Below are 13,839 nucleotides of genomic sequence, written 5' to 3' on the forward strand. Positions count from 1 at the left end.
CAAATCTCAAGAAACAAACTTTAGAAGAAAACTGGGGATAACAACGGTGGATTCCAGAACTTACGGAGATGCGTGCCTCTTATCATATTGCAGAACAGTGCAAGAAGTTTATAGGAGAAAATGCTAAGCCCAATTATGGCTGTCAAGTTACGATTCAATCTGAACAAGAAAAGCTGTTAATGAAGCAATATCGTCGGGAAGAAAAGCGAAATGCCAGAAAAGAAAAACAAACCGGAGAAGATGGAGAAGTTTCTGGAGAAGGACAAATGTGCTTTGATCCTAAAGAGCTACGGATGCAAAGGTAATAAATGCCAAAAGTTGAGAAATGTTTCTGTTGTAATTGCCACTTCAACGTGTCATAATAGTTTATTTTATTTTAGTTTGCTCTGGTGATTAGATGGTTCTGACTTCAAGTCACGTTTTATTACAAGTGTACTTTTTTTGTTAATATGAAAACCCGGTTTTCAGGGAAAGAAAGCAATGATCTGCTTAATGAGAATATTCTTGATCCGTCTATGTGGGCTGCAGATGCAGATTAGAGGGGTAGGCTATTGTTCTTCCTGTGCATTCCTATACACACACTACTTGCTTAAGATTCATGAAGTCTGTACTAAATCTAGCAGAACTATCTTTCTTTTTTTCTTCTCAAGATTAATGGGTGCTATTTTCAATGTTGTCAGATAAAGGTAGTGGGAGGAGTAGGGAAGAGAGAGGATAAGGGGCAAATGCGCTGTTTTATTTTGTATTGAGAAAAATGTAGTGGGATCAGTATCGAGCTGTGAATATACATTGCTGTATTGCTTAAAAAAGAAGGAAAACTGCATTTAGAAAAACCTTGCTCTTTTTGAATTGCATTTCTGGTTTTTATCTAAACTGTGTTTTAAGGACTTGGTTTAACTGATGCCAGACCATAACACTGTAAAATTCCTTTGTTGATTATTTATGCAATGGTTTTTTCCTTAAATTTCCACAACTCTTGGTCTGACTTTAATATACTACATTCAGTTTTTGTGATGGTTGCCTGGAATGAGCAGAATTATTGCAGTTGTTTTTCTACCTACAGAGAACTGGCACTTTTGAATGCTCGAAGTATGCCTGTCCTAGGCAGGCAGAGAGAGATAGACTTCGAAAGAATTCGTTATCCGCATGTTTATGATTCTCGAGCTGAAGCTATGAAAACGTCAGCATTCATTGGGGGTGCAAAGGTACGTGTTTGGTGTGTGACCCTTCTTGAACAGCACGTCTTTCCCAGTGAATAACATGCAGCAGGGTTCCCTTTGTTCCCTTAGAGATTCTCTGCCTTGTTGGACTCCAATGTATAAAGCAGTGCTTCTTTGCAGAGCATTTTAAGCACTTTTTTATATTCTGGTTTTATTTTGATTCTATCAGAAACAAACGTTCTCAACTAATATATCTAGTTTTATTTCTGGGGTCACTTAAATCATGAAAATACTATTTTTCTCTTTCTGTCTTTTGGAAACAATTGAACTGACTCTAACAAAATGAATTCTTTATGAAATTCTAGGCTTAATGGCTTTTGAAATTCAATAAAATGGACTTATCTTTTGCGTCTTTTTTGGGACTATTTTCTGAGTAGTAAAACTGGTTGTTTTCTGTTTGGGGGTTCAGTGCCATCTATAAAATTAATCAGTGAGAACTGCTTTTGTTTTGGATTCATTTTTTCATGGAAAGTGATAAACCATTTTTCTAAGTGGGTTATATATAATGGCACTTTCTGTTTTCATACTTTCAATTAGTTTTTGCTTAATACTGTTTTAGGTGTTCTTACCAGAGGCAGTTCAGAGAGAAAACAATAAAACGTATGAAGAGGTGAAGATCCCCCATAGTGAACCGATGCCCATTGGTATTGAAGAGAAAATTGTTTATATTAAAGACTTAGATGAGGTGAGTAAACCGCTTCAAAGATATTGAATTACTTTTTACTTTGTATTATAAAAATTTAACTGAAAATTATTACCACTTAATAATATGATGTGTAAATGCAGCCAGTTAGTTTCTTCACTACTGACTTTGAGAATATTGTCGAGGGATGGATGTAGTTCAATGATATAATCCCTTTCATGATGACTCAGACTCCATAAATTCCCGTTCTAAACTACTTTTTCATGAGTTGCAATTCTTAATTCCTTTGATATTACCTGTTCAGCTAGATAGGTTTTTCAGCTGTGATCCGAATCATAAAAACAGAATGATCATGGTGATACTTTTCTCTTTTCGGAGCCCCCGTGGAGAAGGGAGCCCAGGCTTGCGTATCTTGGTTTGCAGCATTGGTTTGCAGTCTGTCCACTAGTCTGCAGTTGTGGGAGTAGTGAGTTATGGCGTTACAGGGTGCAAAACTTTCTGGAAGAGTGCAAATGATTATTAGCAGAACTTTGGTAATAGGAAATAGAGGACAGAGAGAAAAAATGCAAGTAAAAGAAACATTAAGATTTTAACTTTTACTGATTTAACATGGTAAAAAGCTAAATTTGTTGCTAGTATGTACAGTCTAGAACTTCCAATGTTCCATCATGCGTGCCTGCTCACTCCTCATTGTGTATGTCAAATCTGTTGATGACTGGAAGATTTACTGCTGATTTGAACAGGGACATAATGTACATATGAAGAAGGGTTTATATTTCTTACTTCTTCACCAGCATACAACAAGGGAAATTGTTTCCCACTTCTTTCCTGTGGGAAAGCAGGAAAGTAGAATATAAATCTAATACAGTTGCCCAGAGCACTTTATTGGGGTTCTGAATAAAGATTATATCTTACATAAAAATTTAACTCTCTTAAAAGAGGAGACGATTTAATTGTAGAATCATAGAATGTTAGGGATTAGAAGGGACCTCTAAAGATGATCTAGTCCAACCCCCCTGCCAGAGCAGGATCCCCTAGGGCAGGTCATACAGGAACGCGTCCAGGTGAGTTTTGAAAGTCTCCAGAAAAGGAGACTCCACAACCTCTCTGGGCAGCCTGTGCCAGTGCTCTGTCACCCTCCCAGTAAAGAAGTTTCTTCTCATGTTGAGGTGGAACTTCCTATGTTCTAACTAAAGCCCGTTATTTCTTGTTCTATTGCTGGGTGCCACTGAAAAGAGATTGTCCCTTTCCTCTTGACACCCACCCCTCAGATATTTGTATACGTTAATCAGATCCCCTCTCAGCCATCTCCTTTCAAGGCTAAAAAGCCCCAGTTCTCTCTTCATAGGAGAGATGTTCAAGTCTCTTAATCATTCTCATAGCTCTCTGTTGGACTGTCTCCACTAGGCCCCTGTCTCTCTTGAATTGAGGAGCCCAAAACTGGACACAGTATTCCAGGTGTGGTCTCACCAGGGCAGAGTAGAGGGGCAGGAGAACCTCCCTAGACCTGCTGGACACACTTTCCTTAATGTACCCCAGGATCCTATTGGCCCTCTTGGCCACAAGGGCACATTGCTGTCCCGTGGACAACTGACTGTCCACTAGGACTCCAAGGTCTTTCTCCACAGGGCTGCTTTCCAGCAGGACGTGCTGAGGGTGCACTCTATCCCCTCATCCAGGTCATTGATGAAAATACTGAACAAAACTGAACCCAGTACTGATCCCTGGGGAACAACACTGGCCACAGGCCTCCAACCTGACTCTGTGCCACTGATCACAACCCTCTGAACTCTGTTGCTGAGCCAGTTCGCAGTCCACCTCACAGTCCAATCATCTCTCCCACATTTCTTGAGTTTTCCTATGAGGATGTTATGGCGGACAGTATCAAAAGCTGAAGTTGGCGTATATGACATCCACTGCTCTCCCTTCATCAACGCATTTGGTCACATCCTCGTAGAAGGGTATCTTCTGCTTGGGTGACAGTACGTAATGCTGTGTTTATGAAATGACTGACAGATTGACCAGATAGAAAAGCTGAGCCACAGCAGCTATAAAACGTGGCATTTTATATGACAATTTTCAGCATGACAGCTTTTTGCCATGAAATATCTTTCTCCTAAGCTAAATACTGTTTACTAATCTGTAAACTTTTTTTGAGAAGTACCAATATTTCAGTAGACAATAACTTGATTCAGAAAAGGTGTAGTTCAGACAGAAGAATATATGATTTGCAGATTTTTACACAGGTAATGTTTAAAATAAATGTTACAAAATGCACCAGTTTTTAAAACTTCACACATAATGAATCTCCTTTTTAGGTTGTGTACTGTTAAGAGGTATACTCTTCAGTTTTACAGTGAAATTCTGAAGTAGAATCAATCTACTTCAGAACTTCACTCTTCTATGTTTCCTGTTATAGGAGATCAAATAGGAGTGTCGACAGCGAATATGATTTTGAATGTTTGAATATGTGTGAATATGTGTGTGTTTAATTCCTGACTCCAAGTTTGATACTGGTAAATTTGTACAATTGGAAAACTTCTTAGGCCTTCTCCTGGCCTCTTTTCAGTTGGTAACTACCTTGCCCAAGTGTGAAGGGGGTTGGTAGTAAGGAAAAGCAATTTCTAACTGACATTCTAATTTCTTATGTTGTGGAGAGAAGTGTGTTCTACTTAGATTTGATTTATGGCAAGTTTTTTAATGACTAGCATAGATTTCTTTATAAGGGAAAGAAATTACTATTTTACATTCAGAAAAATGTTTCATTTTCAATTGAATATTAATGTGAGATTTTTTTGGAAGAAACTCGTAGGGGCCTCTTTTTCTTTTTAGACTATATGTTTTCATTTGCAAAAAAGTAATTTTAAAGAATTTCTCATGAGTTATGATTTTGATCACGTAAGCAGTTTTATTTGACTGTTTTACATGGGTGTTGCAGACTATGCTATTAAATTTAATCTTCAAAGCTGTTGAAACGTGAGTTCATTTATATTTTGAACTACTGCCAGAAATTAAACCTCTCGATCATGTAATCTAAAGTGATCTTTTATTTTAAATGTTTGCAAGTGCTAGTTCAGATTACTTACATTTTTCTCATTTCCTTAAGTTGATGTAAACTTTGAGAAGAGATGAGAGAAATATATTCCTCTAAATATTAATTCTAACAAAGTACTTTGTAATCACATCTTAAACATCTATGGACTCTTTTTTTTTATTTCTTTTATACAAATACAACACAAAATGACAAAACTTCTGTGCACCAACACCGACGGGGAAGCAATGCCTTAAATTAACGCAGATCATCAGGAGATTCTTACTGATAGAATTGGCAGTGTAGTGAGGATACACCTTCCACTGCACTCCAGAATGAAGAAATAACATGTTTTCATAGAATCATAGAATTGTCGGGGTTGGAAGGGACCTTAAAGATCATCTAGTTCCAACACCCCTGCCATGGGCAGGGGTATCCCCCACTAGATCAGGCTGCCCAGAGCCCCATCCAGCCTGGCCTTAAAAACTTCCAGGGATGGGGCTTCCACCACCTCTCTGGGAAACCTGTGCCAGTGTCTCACCAACCTCATGGGGAAGAACTTCTTCCTAATGTCCAGTCTGAACCGATCCATCTCTAGCTTCAATCCATTCCCCCTAGTCCTATCACTACCGGACATCCTAAAAAGCCCCTCAACAGCTTTCTTGTAGGCCCCCTTGAGATACTGGAAGGCCACAATAAGGTCTCCTTGGAGCCTTCTTTTCTGCAGACTGAACAGCTCCAACTCTCTCAGTCTGTCTTCATAGGAGAGGTGCTCCAGCCCTCTGATCATCCTCGTGGCCCTTCTCTGGACACGCTCCAGCACATCCATATTTTTCTTGTGCTGTGAGCTCCAGAACTGGACACAGTACTCCAGGTGAGCTTTGGCACTATATTACTTGAAATCTTATGACTAGTATTTTCACACTAAGTATTTATTTTAGTTAGAGCCTCTTTGCAAAATATCGGAGCTTTTCTAAAGAGTTTACATTTAAGATTAGTTAAATTAATCCACAGGCAGATTTTCCTAAAGTATCATGGACTCAGTGCCTGGAAAAATACAGTTGCTAAGATGAAACTCACGATACAAACTGATAGAGATCTAAATTTCTGTAGCTTCCATTCCTATCTACTCCCGTTATGCACTGCAAATACAACAGTGGCCAAGCTTTTTTTTAATTGTATTTTTATTTGTCAGCCATAAAAGCGTACCATAACATTTGTCATAAACTGCTGGTGTTAGTACTCCTACTATGCTGCTTGTGTTTTGTCACCCCTGCCTTTCTACCCTGTGATCTGATCTGCTTCACCTCCTGTGACAGCCCAGCTCCACCTGTGTGGGCTCCAGTTCTTTAGCTCCTCCCTGTGTTGAGTTGGGAGCAGGAGCTACTGGTTTGCCTGGAGGGTGCCGTGCTGCCGCTCGGGAACATCTCTGGGCTGTGTTCTACAGAAGGAGGTGCAAAGGAGGAGGGTTCTCACAAATCCCACCTCCAACTCAATTTGTAGATCGTTCTTTTTCTTGGCATTTATTATCATTTGGAGAGCTGAGTTTTCACCGTAGTACAAGCACAAGTGGCTTATTAAGTAGCTGATCAGTCACACCAGTGTAGTCTGAAGTATTATGGTACTACTACTTGGAAAAAAGTGGCATTCTAGCTAGGTTGGTTCAATAATGAGAATTTTAAAAATGGAGTAAGTGCAAGTGTAGATTTATTAGCTTTGACTGTGTGACATGGAGCTTGACCGTTACTGAAATACATCTTTTTGTACTTACGTTAAAGCTATTTTTGTGCCAGCCTTTTTGCCAAATAAATGTCCCTTTAAAGTCATAAGCTCAGGTCAGGGAAAGTTCTTCAAGACTGTGAAAATAGGTTTTATCTAGCAAATTGCTCTTGGTGAAAAATTACTTCAGCTTTTTACCTGAAGTAGGTGTTCAGGGTAGAATTTATTTCTTGGTTTCATGTTATTTCTATTTCTTTTTACAAGCACTGCTTAATGGTCTAAATAACAAATATGGGTGTGGTTTTTGTTCTCTGCATTATGTGAAGAAATTATTACAAAATCAATATTCTCTTTTTTTTTCCCCTGTAATGTTTTCTTGTTTTTTAGAATTGTACAAGGTAAGTGTACTGAACAGAAGTATGGATGTTTTTACATAAATTACATTTTTCACATAATGAATGTTGGATTATTTATTCCAAAGTTGATCTTGGTATGTATTTAAGTTGTGTATTTTCCAAACAACAATTGACAGTTTCACTGAATCTAATAATTTTTTAAAAAATATTTTTTTATTTTATTGAAATCGTGTCTTTTTTCCAATGAAGTCTACTAGAAAATTGCTCTGAGGAAAGCTAAAAAGTTCTGTTAATCATTAGTTCCAATTTAAGGAATCTTGTGGGTCTGCATGAAGAATTGCAGTTTGTCTCTGTATTTCGTGAGGGTCCAAAGAAGGTAGAATATTTGCAATAACAGATTAAAAAGAATATTGAGTTAAGATTCTGTACTCATGTTAATCTTAAAACCTTAAAGGCTACTTTTCTTTAGCATGTGAGTTAATTTATTTGCCTGAGTATTTTATCAGTACTTAGAATTCTAGGTGCAATATTTACGATATCTAACTCAGCCTCAGCTGAGGCTTTTATACATTGTTTTTTTAAAATTCTCTGAGTAAGTACTGTTGCTTTGGCTGAAAGCACATAAAAATATGTGCTAAATGCCAAAGCAACTATTGATTGTCTTATCTTGTTAAAATTATCATCTCTTCCTTGAAGAAAATACCATTTCTTATTAGAAATGGCCAGTGGCAAGATAGATCAGTGACAAGTGGTGTCCTTCAGAGGTCTGTACTGGGACCAGTGCTGTTTAATATCTTCATCAGTGACACATACAATGGGATCGAGTGCACCTGCAGCAGGTTTGCAGATGACACCAAGCTGAGTGGTGCAGTTGACACACCTGAGGGAAGAGATGCTGTCCGGAGGGATATAGACAAGCTGGAGAAGTGGGTCCATGTGAACCTCGTGAGGCCAAGTGCAAGGTCCTGCACTCAGGTTGAGGCAATCCCGAGCACAAATGCAGGCTGGAGAATGAATGGGATTGAGAGCAGCCCTGTTGAGAAGGACTTGGGGGTGTTCACAGATGAGGAACTGAACATGAGCCAGCAGTAGGTGCTCACAGTGCAGAAAGCCACTCGCATTCTGGACTGTATCAAAGAAGCGTGGCCAGCAAGTCGAGGGAGGTGATTCTCCTCCTCTACTCTGCTCTGATGAGGCCCCATCTGCAGTACTGCGTCCAGCTCTGCGGCCTCCAACATAAAAAGGACATAGACCTCTTGGAGCAAGTCCAGAGGAGGCCCTCGAAGATGACTGGGGGTTTTAGCATCTGCCCTGTGAGGACAGACTGAGAGAGTTGGGGTTGTTCAGCCTGGAGAACGCTCTGGGGAGACCTTATAGCAGCCTTCCAGTACCTGAAGTGGGATGTACATTAAGGATCAGGAGGGACTTTTATCGGGGAATGTAGAACTAAGAGAAGAGGTAACCGTTTCAGAGTGAAAGAGGATAAATTTTGATTAGACATTAGGAAAAATTAATTTCTGTGAGGGTCATGAGACATTGGAAGAGGTTGCCCAGAGAAACTGTGGAAGACCCTCCCCAAAAGTGTTCAAGGCCAGGCTGGATGGGGCTTTGAGCAACCTCGTCTAGTGGGAGGTGTCTCTGCCCATCGCAAAGGGGTTGGAACTAGATCTTTAGACTAGATCTTCCAACCCAAACCATTCTATGATTCTAGTACGTTTTTAAATAGGTGAGATTATCCATACTGGTGAACATAAAGAACTTAATTTCTTTTATTCTGCTTTTTAAAGTAGCATGACTGTGTATAATATACTAAGAAAAGATGCTGAAAAATATTTAGTAGATACTGTTACGTGAGAGTTGCATATTCTTACAGTTACTCAGGATTTTGATCGCTCCTTTTCATGCAGATAGTAAATATGAATAGGGAAATGCACTTTTCAAAATTAACATGAGGTAAAATCAACTGCATCTGATTTGAATAAAACGTTAAGGCTGTTTCATTTCCTGCACAGCTGCCAAGCGTGTGTATATTGTGTAGTGCTGCCTCTGAAATGGTTGGAAATCTGATGGGAACACTTACAAAGGGAAACCAGTAAAGGGCACCAGCTGCTGAAAAGCACCTGCTGAGCCACTGTGGGAATAGACACATCTGCCTGTAGCTAGAAGTAATCTAACAAAGTACCTGCTTTTACCTGTCAGGATTTTAATTTGTGTAAAGATTCAACTGATGAAGCTAATTCTGAATACTTAAGGAAAAAAAAAAATCTGGAGTGTGGGGTTTTTTTGCAAAAGAGCAGCACTTCTGAGCAATAGGAGTCTGTGTCAGCTTCTCATTCTCCTTACTATTTTATGGGGTTTTTTAATAAAAACAAACCCAAACACGTCAGCCAGAAATCTCAGCTACACTGTGCATGGTGTCTTAATAAAGGATGCAGTCGGTATGGAAGAGATTATGCTACCGAAGAGCAGACTTGCAGTTTTTATTTGGCTTAGTTTGAGAGATGGATCTCAAGGGATTTTGTGAGAGTCTGTGTTTCTCTTTTCATTGCAGTATATTTAATTCATTGTGGATGGTAATGCGCACGCAAAAATATTTTTTACAATAAGAAGTTTTTAGACAACTTTCTCAAATATTTTTTAAAGCTGTTGTACTTTTTCTCTTTTGATACTTGAACTGTTATTCTTCCCACACATTGCTGACCTTGCCACACAGGGTCATCATCCCTCACCTTCTTGTAATTTTCCTAGGGTAGATCAGGTAGAAAAACTTCTGTGAATGCTGCTTGTTTAGATTTGGGATAGCTGTGTTCTTGTAGAAAAAAAAAAAAGGCTGACTGTGCTTGTATTCTTCCCTCATAAATTTAAGGAAAAAATCTTTAACATCTATATTGTAAAACGGCACCGCTTTCTTGGTTAGAAGTAGTGCGAAATTAACTGAAATGGAGAAGAAAATTCAATTGTAGATTATGACAGCAATAGTTATTCCTCTGAGAATATTCTTCTGTTTGCCGTTGTTTCATCTTTACTTGATATATTAAAATTATTACTAGTTTCAACTATAATTACCCTTCAGAGAACTCTGTTAGTTTTTCTGGTTTTCGTTAGGTATTATTAGGAAGAAATAGTTTATGTCATAGGTTAAGGGCAAGCTGAAGGAAATAGTTTGAAAGTATTATCCTTAAGTGGCTTCTGCATTAACAGTTTTAAAATTCATTCTTACATGAATAGTTAGAACTGATGCCTTTGTGTGCCTAAAAGAGTATTCAGTTAATTAGGGTTTATTTAAAATTAAAATACTGAAATATAGACTTTGAAAGTATATAATAATATCAAGTGCTATTACCCTGCTCTTAAATACAGGCTTAAATCTGTCTTTTCTTTAAAGACAGATTTAGACTCCACATTGTGGTATTAAACTGGCTGCAAATTGAGTGACTTTTATTTATGTATTAAAAGTTGTAGAATAACACCAATGACCAATAAAAATCCAAGAAGCGTTTCAGGTAGGCGTGTTCTGGCACAATGAAGCTGCATGGAGCTCCAAGAAATCCCGCTTCCTGATTCAAAGCATTTTTTTCCTCTTATACTTAATCACTCTAATATTTGCAATCCGGTTATATCCACCTGGTGATTTTGCAGCTGTTATGTTTATTGACCTCATTAAATGATCATAATATGTGAAATATTTGAGAAGGCAACTTCTTATATGTTCATCTTTCATTCTTTAGAGAGGTACATCCATGTCATTGACTGAATATAGAGACTTCTTGGCATAAAGCACATGCAGAGATCTATAAAGTTTTTAATGAGAATACCTCCAAGTAGTTTTCTTAATTTTGATAATTAGACTGGAGAGTGAATAATGTGCTTCTGCTGCATACTGTTTGAGGGAAGGCATTTCTCAATGGAATTTCGTAGTAAAGTGTGGAAGAAGAATGCAGGCATTTGCTTTACTTTGGCGTATCTGAAGGCAAGCTTTCCTTCTTAGGAGTACAATTTAAAGAGAAATATAGGATAGTATTTTAAATTCTAATTAAAATTTTACTCAAGATCAAAATTGTTTTTAATTTTTAAGATGTGATCACAAAGTGAGAATTTTCAAAGATGAAAGAAGTATATGCTAATTCTGATATGCTGCTCACTGAAAATACTTTAGACAAATTGTAGTGTCTGATTGTAATGTTTGTCTTTAATTAGCACGTTTCAGTACTTTCCTTGAGACATGAAACCTTTATCTAGGATAAGAACGTCCTGTGTCTTTCAGTAATAGAAATAGGACTGAGTTTGCCCATCAAGGGACTCAGTTAGAAATCACCAAATTGTTTAAAATGATTTTAAAAGGTTTAGGGATAGAGGAGCTACATAACTAGAAGACTGACTTTTTCTGATGGGCTGTTCATCTCAGACTTGTGTTTTCCTTTAACCTCAAAATCACACGGTAACTGCTAATATAGTGGAAGTTTTAAAATTATCAAAGAGTGCAGTTGTTTTAGTCTGCAGAGCAATGGGGAGCAGTACATAATGTAATGTCTCTTGACATGAGAAGCAGGTTTCGTATCTTTTTCTAACAAAAGACTTTTTCTGAATTCTAAATGAAAAATTGGATTTGCCCTCCCACTTAATCTTTCAGTTAGAATGTTGGAACTGAGCACATCAAATAAAAGTGAAGTTATTTTTTCATATGAATAAATATGTGTGCTTTGTATAATAATAATATGAATGATAATAGTAGGAACCATTTCTTTCTTCTGTAGCATGTTGGAAGTTAATGTGGAGAAGAGAAATAAGAACTTCTCATTCGCAGGAAACAGAATGTAGAGGAAGGAGATTTTATTTAGCCATTCATAGGAGTTACTTGTCATTGAATGTAATATAATGAAGGAAACTTCCGTGTAAATATTCCTTCTTCTCTGCTTTTTTTCCCTGAATCTTAATAGGATGGATTTTTTTTCTCAATCACCTGGGACTATGTAGAATGTAGTGTTCCTAATTCTTCTTCCCCTCAATTTTGATACCTGTGGACCTTTGTCCTCCCTGCCATGCATACTCCTTAGATGGAGACTTCTTGGCTTGTTGTCAAATGTATCTTGAAGCTAAATAAGAATACCTCTCTCAAGTTTTGCATCAGTAATTTGCCTGCCTCAGAAAAGACTCTTCTGCATAGCAATAGTCACTATAGCAGGAAAACAAAAAGTGTGGTCTAGTTGTAACTAGCAGCATGTATCATTGTTGGAGTACATGTGAAAGCTCTGTTAAATCTGTTGTGCTGTTCATAAATATCTTTTTAATCAGCTTTTCAGTTTTTGTGATTCTGTAGTTTTCAATGTCTTAATTTTCCGCTAATCTAAGTCGTGAGAATTGCTGAATGAAGATGTCCAGATGTAGCCATTTAGAAAGTTTTCTGTCTTTATCCTAACCCATACCCCAGTCATCCACTTCAGTCTGCATGGTGTGAGACGGTCTGGACTTTGACCCCTTTTGTCTGATGTCCATCCTTCCCTCATAGTCACCATTTTTCAGGCTAGCCAAAAACTATCTGCTGTTTTCATCCCTACTTCCAGTTACCTGTCTAGGCTAGTTGCAGTAGCCACATCTTTTCTGAGATTAGTATATGGCCTCTTCAACACAGCTGACTGCTTAGAAATATTTTTCTTTTTTTCCCCTTTTTTTTTTTAATAATATTAGTAGTGAGATATTCTTTCAAAACTGCAACAAGAATATGGAAGGAAAAGAGTAAATTAGATCTCTCCTGATACAATGCACTTGTTTCAGTATTCTGTTAACTTGTTCAGAAATGATTATTCATGCAGGAGTTCAGCTTTCAAAAAGTAGTTTGTATTTATCTTCATATCATATCGTATCATAATTTCTTTATCTGGGAAAAGTTAGCTAAAACCTTTTTATATGGTTGCATAAAAGGGCTTTAGTTTTTATGCTGAGCACTAGTAACTTTTTTCTCACCGATGACCAGAACTTAGGTAATTCCTTTCATGATGCTCTCATTATCTTTCCTTCTTATTTGTTGGGGTTCTCCCTTTGTTTTGCAATGTATATATTCTTAAACAATTAGAAAAGGATTTCCTATATTAGCTCTTTGATTACAGTTACTTTTGAGACAGTGTGCCTCTAACAGTGATCTTTTTTTTCCTCTTTCGTTTTTAAGAGATGCACTGTGATTTCCCAGGAGAATAAATTAAGGGAGTGATATGCCACCAGTAAGGCTAGGAGTCTGAGTTTTTCTTAAGAGTATAAGGTGTTATAAGAGTATTCTCTGAACTGAAGAAAACCTCTAGAATAAACTGTGACATGTAAACATCAGTTCCCTCATTGCTCCATCTAGAAGAATAAGAGAGGTGGTAGGAGTGGAGATGTCAATGCATAGCAGTCCAGGGAGGGACCTTGCTGTTAAGTAACGACATTTAAAATGTTTTAAACTTTGGAGAGGTTTTTATATTTCACTCTTCCATGCTCTTAGCTTTCTACAGCATTAAGTTGTTTTTAAATTTCAAGGGAAGGAAACTATCTTTTTTAGTAGCTGTTAATATGGATGAAGTGTGAGCAAATTTTTGAGAAGGAGTTGAGTTTAAATTTGAACTTCTGCTGTTAGTAGGAAATGACACAACTGTTGCCAGTTTTCCTTTTGCTGTTTTCCAAGCTAGCTGCATTACTTCAAGGTAATTTTTCTATGTAATTCACAAATGGCATCAGAAAGCTCTAAGAGGAGGCTGTATTCTGATTTCCATTTCATTGCTATAATCTGGAATAATTCTGCTGACATCAGATACTTTTGAGTTTGCAGTAGTGTCACTGAAATCAGAATCCTGTGTGTCTATTTGGATGCCAAAATTTGTGTACATTTGCTGTGCCGTA

At 37.6% G+C, this 13,839-nt stretch overlaps 1 protein-coding gene across 1 annotated transcript in view; it reads left to right on the forward strand.

Annotated features, from left to right (window-relative positions):
- Nucleotides 1-68: 68 nt before the first annotated feature.
- LOC104277559 (activating signal cointegrator 1 complex subunit 3-like) overlaps nucleotides 69-13,839 on the forward strand; it is a 66,239-nt gene continuing 52,468 nt past the window's right edge. The window contains exons 1-3 of the mRNA XM_009874230.1: nucleotides 69-301; nucleotides 1,064-1,205; nucleotides 1,780-1,905. Coding sequence (XP_009872532.1) covers nucleotides 69-301; nucleotides 1,064-1,205; nucleotides 1,780-1,905 — 501 coding nt within the window. The remainder of the gene's footprint in view (nucleotides 302-1,063; nucleotides 1,206-1,779; nucleotides 1,906-13,839) is intronic.

Source organism: Apaloderma vittatum, unplaced genomic scaffold (assembly GCF_000703405.1).
Source record: "Apaloderma vittatum isolate BGI_N311 unplaced genomic scaffold, ASM70340v1 scaffold3078, whole genome shotgun sequence".
Classification (NCBI taxonomy): domain Eukaryota; kingdom Metazoa; phylum Chordata; class Aves; order Trogoniformes; family Trogonidae; genus Apaloderma; species Apaloderma vittatum.